The sequence below is a fragment of the Adiantum capillus-veneris genome, chromosome 10, assembly GCF_014529385.1.
Source record: "Adiantum capillus-veneris isolate H3 chromosome 10, ASM1452938v2, whole genome shotgun sequence".
Taxonomy (NCBI): Eukaryota; Viridiplantae; Streptophyta; class Polypodiopsida; order Polypodiales; family Pteridaceae; genus Adiantum; species Adiantum capillus-veneris.
The window spans coordinates 100,466,826-100,476,856 of NC_140940.1; the positions used below are offsets into that span (position 1 = coordinate 100,466,826).

At 44.1% G+C, this 10,031-nt stretch overlaps 1 protein-coding gene across 1 annotated transcript; it reads right to left on the reverse strand.

The window, feature by feature from the left end:
* Nucleotides 1-1,373: 1,373 nt before the first annotated feature.
* Nucleotides 1,374-4,409, reverse strand: LOC147449344 (uncharacterized). The gene has a single exon (XM_086521804.1). The coding sequence runs from the start codon at nt 4,175-4,177 to the stop codon at nt 2,681-2,683; it is 1,497 nt and encodes a 498-aa protein (XP_086377930.1). The 5' UTR covers nt 4,178-4,409; the 3' UTR covers nt 1,374-2,680.
* Nucleotides 4,410-10,031: the final 5,622 nt, after the last annotated feature.

Genomic DNA, 10,031 nt, shown 5'->3' on the forward strand with positions numbered 1-10,031 from the left:
GATTCTATCTCCCATGTAGCATCGGTATCCAAACTGTTGCTGGAGCTATGGAGCTGTCGGACTCCTCTTTTGAACTTGCTAATTCTTGGACCACTGCTACCTTCCTCGTTGCTGGTTCTGGAACCAACACTTCTTCTTTGAAGTCCTTTATCACCTTGTTATCTTGAGCAAGCAAGCTGGTTGGCAGTCTGAATATGCCTCTCTGCACCTTTTGAGACATGGTTGGCACTTGTTCTATCTCCTCTCGCTGGGCATCAGCTTCACGTGCTTTGATCAAATGCATATCAATAAAAGAAGGAGCTTTTACCTCTTGCTGCTCATCAATTTGTTTGGGCCTAGGTCCACTAGTGTCATGGTTACTGACTGCAGCAATCCTGCCTCCATCTTCTTCTTCATCTTTCGACTCTTTGCTCTGGCAACTTTGACAGCTTCATCAAAGGTACTTGGATCTTCATAATCCACTCTCTCACGAACATAGGGATGCAAGCAGGATAGAAACCTAATTTCCAGCTTAAAATATCCCGCATTTGTTGCTTGGGTAGCAGCCCCAAAATCCCCCCAATAAGCTTCAAATTTATCAACAAAAGCATCAAAATTTGTACTTATGTCCTGCTGCAAGCCTTTGATATTTGCATCTGCTTTCGAAGCTGACACCACCTTTCGATACCTTTGTAGAAATTGCTCGCAAAGTCCGGCCGAGTTCTGCTTGTGCACATCTTCTAAGCCATCGAACCAAACTTTTGCTTTACCGTGCAACACCAAAGGTAGAGTCTGGAGCTTTGCTTCATCACCTGGCATCTGCAATATTGTCAGCATAAATAGCTCAAAATCTTCAATCCAATCGTCTGCATCTTGATCTCCTTTGAACACCAGACCAAACCCCTGCTTCATCTTGATTCATGAACACTCGGTCAGGAAGCAATCAATGGATCCTCAGTGGGGGCACCACAAGATGGAAACGGGGAAACAAGAAAACCACCAGCACACTCAGTGAATGCCTCTCTATAGCCCAGTGATCTCACAGCACCCCTATCCCCTAGTAAACACACACCTAGACTCACAATCTAGCAACGACTATGGTTCGAATCCATACCCCACCAGCTGTGACTAGGCCAATCCCGGCGCCAAGCACACAATCATGGCTCCCATCCCCGACCCTTTGGGAGTACCTTCATCCACATAGATGCACCTCAGACTTTACTGACACATAGGTCACCCTTCCCAAAACTCTAGCTTGTATTACACCCACAACTAAGCAACCTTAAATGTGTTAATACTCCCCGATACTCCAACATCAGTGACAGACATGAGTTTTTCTTACACGTTCACATTCAAATGGCTCGCATCACAATACACACATATAGATACACCGACATGCAACTAGACACGAGAGCAAAGAGAACCTTCTTATAAAAAATGGGGGTAGATCGAGCAATTAACGTGGCAAGAAACCATTCAAGGATAGCATGTACAATGATGGAATTTAATAAGTAAAACTGCCTCCTTTATCTTTCTATTGCTCGGCCTACTGCTCAATCACTTGCATTTGATGCGTCGGCCATCTCCGTTGCTTGTCAACATTGATTTTCCTTGACACTCCTTGATGCGGAGCCTCCTTTGATTATCATCTTGCTTCTTCTCTGCAATGATGTGCTTCGCATACAATGGCCGACTGTCTACCTGCAGCACCGCAATTCCCTCTGCAGCCCGACAGGCACAACCCCCATGCTCTTGAGAACCCTTGATTGTAAATTCCCTGCATATCCCGCGATCTTGCTGAGCTTTCCCAGCGCTGCCTTTAGCCTTTCTCCATGCTCTCTTGCCACCCACTCTCGACCATGGGGGCTCTCCTGCAAGCTGACCTTCTCAAGCCTTGGCAGCCCCAACCTCCAATCTGTTGTTCTTGATCTCGGCCTACACGCAGCCCCACCACTCAGCAGATTGCGGCTTCCACTTGCTTCTCTCTCACGTCCACCAGCCCGCCAGCTCTCGGCTCGCCTCCTCTCTGACCTGTAGCAGGCGGACTCCCTCCTATGTAGAACTCGGTCTCCTCTCCAGCTCTACAACGCTCCCATCTCCTCTATGGTACCTCTCCTGAAGTCATCAGGCCCGTTTAAGACATCCAATACCATGCAGCTTTGTGGCGGCCTTCTAGAGCAGCCTCCCCTGCCGCTTAACTTTGATGGCGCATCCTACCAACTTGCAGCCCATGGCCTCTCTTGCTCACAGGCTGTCAACCCTCTGTAGCTCGTGTCGACAGGATGGCCCAGGAGGACGACCACTATCAGATACAGAACGGAAAGGCATTGTGGGAGAGAGAGATTACATTACTGTGTGTGTGTGTTACACAGAGAATGAGATGAGAGAGAAGGTAGAAAGAGACACACGCAGATAGGCGGTTAGTAGGGTTCATTGCTTGATTGATTACAGGGTAGTTAAATAGGCTTGTGACGTGAGGTTTGAATGGGTACTCACGCCTCTTGGTTTCTCGAGGCATGACAGCTGGAATATTTTATTATATTCCAACATCCCCCCTCAGCTGAATGCCGAGAGAAGATTTTATTGTGCATGAGAAGTGCTTAGATGAGCTGGAAAGTGCTTTCTGTTTTTGTTTCCATCAAACGATGGAGGTGCACGAAAGAAAATTTTACTTTAGCTTTCAATTGGGTTTTCTGCACAATCAATCAGGTTCAAGCATAAAGGTGTTAAGTGGACATGTTTGATGTTGAGGTTTCATCTTGATTCTCGCACGAGAATCAAGTTCTTCTACTGCATGTTGAGATCGAATGATTTTCTTCAATTGATCCCCCCTTCGATTGAAAACATGTGCTTTAGATTTTGCTTCAGATTGGCTTTTGGTGAAGAAGATAAGGTAGGAGTCCAAGTATTTGAGCATGATGAAGATAACTACTGAACTTTTTGGCTTTGGACCATTGGAAGGATCATCACGTCGATGATTTTGAATTCCAAAATTGTGGCACAAGGTTGGTTTTCGATTGCGAGGAGCTCGACAACAGTATTTGCAAAAGGGGACACCGTCATAGCACTCGAGAACATCGAGCTTTGAAATTTGTATTGCTTTATTTTCATGGAGGCCATCACTTTGCAAACGGTTACCATAGAGGCCATAGTCTACCATCAGTGATAGTGTCTCTGCAGAATCCAAGGTTGGCATTGAAGAAGGAGACAAGCCTTTGATAACATCCTTCATGATGGCACCCTCATCGTCATCATCATCTGCCTCCAAGTTAAGGCATGGCAAGGATTGGGCTCGCTGTTGAAGGACTGCAGATGAGGGGGCAAGGGGCAGATTGTAACAAGGCCGATTATGAATAGCAGCAGCATTACATTGGTTTATCAGCAAGGCAGCCAGCAGAGGGCTATAGCTTGGTGGGTATTGGAGATCTGCGCCAAGAGAGACATCATGAGGTGATGTATAGCTGCAGCAAGAGGGTCTGGCGTCATCAAGAGCAGAATTAGGCACTTCAGTTGGATTGTCTACGTCATTGACAACGCCGAAAGTAGGCCAAGGGGCATGGCTAGCAGGATTATTCACCTGCAAAAGGGATTGATTGTCCTCCAGAATCATCTGGGAAGTGACTGCCAGCACAGGAACAGTGTTGTCTGCAGCACCGGATGAGAAATCCTCCATAGACAATGACGCCAATATGCAGGGTTTCACAAAAGCATTAACAAATGCTGCAATGATTTCATCATCATCACGGCCAGCAATGTGTAGAGCAAGATAAGATGCAACATGTCCTTGGCGCGCATGGGCAACAGTATGGGTTGGGCATGACTTCTCAGCAGCAGTGAAGACCTTGATGGCATGGTCATCTGCTCTTTCTCCAGCAGGATGGTGAGCCTTCAGAAATGGGCTGGAAAGATGCTCAGCATTGAGACTGCTATCCCCAGAATTTTCAAAGTAAATGCCGCAAACTTTGTTAAGAACATGAACATAATGAGGTCCGATACACTGCATTTCAGAGGGTATTTTGGGTATCTTATCACCTGCCGCTTCAGGTGCCCCTTCCGTGGAAGCAAGAAATGCCTCAATGATGGCATCATCGTCCTCTGTATATTCAAATGAGCCCCGGCAAATTGCGTTGCCTGAGGGAGCATCATTAGAGGATGCAGAATGTAAAGGGTTAGGGGTCTTTGAAGGCTTGCATGGCATTAGGCATTGCGCTGAATAGGAATGTTGAATGGCCTTCACAAAGCAACAAATGAGAGCATGTGCAAGAAGAGATGATGCTTCATATCTGCGCTCAGAGTTGGCATTAAAGGAGGAGTTGAGTTGAGTCTCTTGCACAGGACATGTATGATTTACAGTATCATTATTCGCATTCAGCAGGTGATCGCTGAAATTGGCTGTGGTTGCACCATCTGTGCTTGCATGCAAGAGAAACAGGGTTCATCGAAGCGGGTAGCACCAGCAGCAAGAATTGGCTCATTGCAGGTTTCTCTATTCGGGCAGCAGCAGCAAGAATGGCTGGCGCCATCAGGAAGTAGGGGTGCAGGAAAAAACTGGCGATTGATACCATGTCGACAGGATGGCCCAGGAGGACGACCACTATCAGATACAGAATGGAAAGGCATTGTGGGAGAGAGAGATTACATTACTGTGTGTGTGTGTTACACAGAGAATGAGATGAGAGAGAAGGTAGAAAGAGACACACGCAGATAGGCGGTTAGTAGGGTTCATTGCTTGATTGATTACAGGGTAGTTAAATAGGCTTGTGACGTGAGGTTTGAATGGGTACTCACGCCTCTTGGTTTCTCGAGGCATGACAGCTGGAATATTTTATTATATTCCAACAGCTCGTAGCCGTGCACATTAGCCCGTGGCCCTTCCAACTCCTCACAGCCTTTGCAAGGCCCCTCTACTCTGCAGCGCTCACCTCCTCTTTGTCAAGCTGCCCCTTCCAGAAGGTTGACGGGCTCTGCCATGCAACCCTTGGCTCATGCAGACCTCCCCGTGCACCCACTGAACCTTCCCCAACCCTTTGACCTGCACCTTGCTAAGGCCTTCTCATGCACTCCACACAGATGGCGCTCCTTTCCCATGCATGCAGCGCCGTTTTCTTTTCACTGTAGTCTTACTCGTTTTTTTAAAATAAATATTTAGCGATAAGCTAACTTTTTATGTTAATTTGCCTGGTTCTCTTTCCCACGCCCGCAATTGCCGAAGTTTGGAAAAACATTTTCTCTTCCCTTTGACCACACTACCTGCACACCCTTCAACTCCCCAGATTCTCCACTTTTTAAAAAACATCTGCTTCGCTTCCTTTGAAGCCCCTTGCATCAATATCCACCTCGAGCGCAACTCGTAAAAAACTCCGCAATAATGAAGCATGAGTGTGATTACATCAAGGTCGCCCATGTGGAATAGGTCGGTTCTCTCTGGTATAATAGCCTTGTCCCCAATTGTTTCAAATGTAGAGCTATAAAAAACATGCTTTAAAAAGCATCAGGAGCCGCACACATTGATAGGCAGTGCCCTTTGGGTACTTCGAGTAGCTCAGTCAGAAAAATCATGCTTGACCTACTAAAAGACACAATCGACATACAATTCTTAATGACATCTTTTGTTCTTTACATCTAGTACCTATCCAAGCATTTCCCCATCAGGCTACTAATTTCCACACCGCTGCTACTGGCACTTCTATGGGTTGACACAGACTGGGTGCACCAACGTCAGGCGCCCTCATTGAAGAAGCAGATCTATGAAGGTCATCAAGAGTACTGCCACTAGCGTAATGCACTCGCTCCGAACGTGTTTCACTAAAAACGGGAAGCTTACTGGTTTGAAGTCACATGACTGGCATAAAATGTATCAGGCATGTTTGAAGTGGAATAATATCATAGTGGGAATTGTGTAATAAATTCGTGTGTCGACTTTAATATCATTGCTAGATGTGTTTTGCAATTTATTTTACCGATGGCCATTGAGGAATGTTTGTCTCTTGACGTCCATAGCAAAATCTACAAACTTGCGAAGTTGGTGCAATGGATCTCACAAAAGGAGATCAATGTAGACTCCATACCATTTGCCAAACTAAACGCTGTGGAGTTTGTGTGCATGTTTGAGAAACACTTTTCTACTACCATGCTAACCTTTTAGGTGCATCTTCTTGTTCACATAGTTGATGAGGTGGAAATAGCTGGTACAATACATTTTAGATGGATGTTCTTTTTAGAACGTTTCATGAAAACGCTCAAGGGATATGTGCGTCAGAAGGCACGTCCGAAGGGTAGCATGGTAGAAGGTTGGTTGGTATTAGAGTCCCTAGTTTACATTGGAGAGTGGCTAGATGGATTTGATAAAGCCCGAGACACGCTATGGCACACTTGGGTGCCCATGCTTAGCCAACTAACCCCTTAATGTTCCAGTTAGAGTGCGCCTCTCATCGGCGATCACTCTTACCCTTTTCCTATTGGACCGACAAGCGAGGTACCTGACTCTACAAGTAAATAATACAATGTCCATCGCAGGTGATAGGGTGTTTGTGAGCCATGAGGGTTAACATGCCCCCCTTCCTGATGTAGATTCCGTCCTCGGAAGTAGTGAGTTGAAGCTCGTTCGTCGAGGTGGAAGAGCTCTTGAGATAAATGTCCTTAGCCTCCTTCAGTCACTGCAAAATCAAACAACATTGGCACAGTAATTGCATTCTCATAAGCAATTAGAAAGCATATGCACTTGTAGGCAGACAATGTAAGTGGTAACAAAATTTTAAACCATTTGTCAACAATAAACATTAAATTGCAATATAATCAAATGCATAAACAGATGTAAAGGTAAAAATTAAACAAGTCCGGGGTCGCTAATTTAACAGTCAAAAGGCACTAGAGATCAACTATTAATACCATGGGTAAGCTTCTTAATTTTCTCTGGTCAATTAAGTTGTTTAATTGCGAGAGCCAAGTATTTCATGTTCGAGGGCTGACTAGAGGCTATACCTAGAAGACCTTGTAGTTAAGCTACGATAAAAGGAATTTCTCATGAAATCATCGCCTGACTGATTATCTTTTCTTTGACCCCCCAAAGTCTTTTCACAGTGATTCAATTTTGATGTGTGTGCTTATTTTGTATGCCTTGGGTTTTTTGCTTTTCAAGGAAAAGCAAGTACACTGGGAACCTCTAGGGCTCTAGTACCATAGGTGATACATGTGAGTGAAGTACCAAATCAAGCTGAGATTTCTCTTCCAGTTTAAGATGCATTGTGGCACTTTGATTTTTTGTTTGTTCGTTTTTAGCATTTTAATTTTGTAACTTTGGGGGGTCATATAACACTGTTACACCTCCCCAGGCTCATCACACTAGTAAACTCCCTTTATAATACTTAAGCTAAAGGTCAATAGGGACTAAGCCCACTAGAAAGCCCTAGTACATTTCATACAATGCTGCCTAAATCGGATTAAGATTAACCTAAGTAACCATTGATTAATAGGAAGGCATTCCCCATGGTATTAAGAGAAGATCTGTAACACCTAACTTGGTCAAACTAGCTTAGTCGGACTGCTTGATTTTTAATTCTAGACAAGTGATTATGACAAAAAAATTACATTGAATTTAATGTTTGGTACTAAGCAAATGCGTTGAATATTATGCTACCAATCACAATCAAAGCAGACAAACATGGATACAAAAAATATAAGGGACAATGCTAATGGATACAAAAAATGCGTTGAATATTATGCTACCAATCACAATCAAAGCAGACAAACATGGATACAAAAAATATAAGGGACAAGAAACACTTGTTTGTGTTGATGGTCGTGCTTGATTTGAAGTGTGGATGAGAGAAAGATTCCATGAGGTCCAAATCCTAACCACAACAATTGTTCCTGTACACACTATGAAACACAAACAATACCTCTAGGAGGCACATCGGTGGGAAAAAATAACTTTTCTAATCACTCAACTCTAAAACAGAAACACTCCTATTGTAATAATCCTACCTACCCTCCATCACTCGAGTGATGAGGATCAAAGGTGTTTGATGACATAATTTTCTATTTCAGTGTACCGGATGTGAATATGTAGGTCTGGTCTATGTTTTGACTTTTATTGTGCATACTCGTTTGCTAATTGCTCTTGCTCTTTATTATTTTTGTTTTTTATGAGTATAAGGCTTTATATGTACATTCCCTAAGATTGGAGATTAAGAGGTCAAGGAGGAAGGTTGAGAGGGAAGCAAGTGAATGATGACTGTCAGCAAACACTCCCCCCTTCCTTGGTAGATCATACCGTTTGAAATGTGCTTGTCACCCTTTGAAACCAATTGTTCCAGTTGGTAATAGGTGAGGATTTTTGCCAGTAGTTTTCTATTACCTTAGGTGCCTCATCGAGTTGCAAGGGTGGTAAGGTACTCTCCCAGGATCAAACTTGAAATGGTTCATCAGGTGATTCTTGAACACTAGGAGGTGTGGATTCCTTTGTAACTTTATGGAGGTCCACTATTTTAGGTGGAGGTTGTGGAGAAGCTTTTACCTCTACGGATGCATTACATGAGGAGCTAGAAGCTTCATGGGACTCCCCCCTTCCTGAGCTAGATGGAACAAATCGTTCTTTCTTCGGTACCCAAACTAGCTTTGGAGCGGGTGTGTAGCATTCTGTGATTTTTCTTTCCACGATCATCAATTCATTTTGGAGCTACAGGATTGAGCTCACATGGGCTCGGTGACAAGTAAGAGCACAATCTACGTTTTGGCACCCAGATTTGATCATTTCCATGATAGTAGCCTTGGGCTTCCAATAGTCGTTTAGGAATCCAACGCAACGTTTCTTTACATTTCTTGGGGCGAGTGGGACGTTTTTTACGAGGCTTATGTTTTTTTAGCACTAGCTATGGTTGCTAAAGAAGATTTAGGGACCCACTTGTATGTTTTCTTCGTTATATTAGGATGAGTCTTGTCAGAAGTTATATGCATTGCTTCTAGCATATTTAAGGGTACGAGTGGTGGCATTTCATCCCCCGCAGGTGTTACCTAGGTCGTCCCTCTATTCCCCCAAGTATCTATGGTTGCTGCTAGGTGGACCCAATCCACATTGTCTGACTCAGTCATCCCAGGTAGTACATCCATATAAGAAGAATCTTCCCCTGCATCAGTGTTCGCTTTACACGTGTAACAATACTGCAATGGGGCCAAGTGAACTGTGGTGTCAGATCTATGATCAATTATAAACCTATTTCCTAGAGGATGTGCTCGACCCCTTACAAGATCCACTCGAATGACATAATCTTGGAACTGCAAGTAGACATGGTTTTTAGACCAGTCATGTACCATTTTTGCTTCCCTCATGAAAGGACATCCTAAGATCATCTCCGATGCCATAGTGTGTTTGGAGAAATCCATAGCAATGAAGGTAATCCTTATTTTATGTCCAAAGACCTTGATCTTGAGATCTTCTAGCATCCCAATAGGTTTAACAATAGACCCATTGGCCATCTTCACTACTATGGTTGTGGTCGCAAGGTGAGGTCTTCCCATAGTTTCCCAGCAATTTTTAGTCACAATGCTAACCCCAGCGCCACCATCAAGGATTCCCTTCACAGTTAATCCCTTATAGTGATTGGTATGGTTGCATTGGATTCATCACCCTCAAAGTATTGTCCCAACTTGTTAACATGTATTTCTATAACAAGGTTCTCATCTAGGTTGGGTTGTGGATCTAAGTGTTCCTCCTCTATTGGCATCTCCCCAGCTCCATCCATCTATGCAAATTGTGGTAGCCCAAACTTTAGTTCTCCATTGAGGAAGGCTCGAAGAGCTGAGACTAGCTCAGGGTCCTTATATAGTTTGGACATGGTGGTGGTTCTAACTTCTGAAGACATGAAATCCATCAATTTGGCAATGTTTAACGGAACCTTTTGGCCTTGAGTCCCTTGACGTGGGGAAGATGGGATCTCCATTTCTTTTACAGGATCAAGTAGTCCCTCTATAAACATTCTTTCCATCAAGAAGTGAGTACGCCCACTTTCCCATGACTTTAAGTCACTTTCCTCTTGGATGACACTAGGTATGGC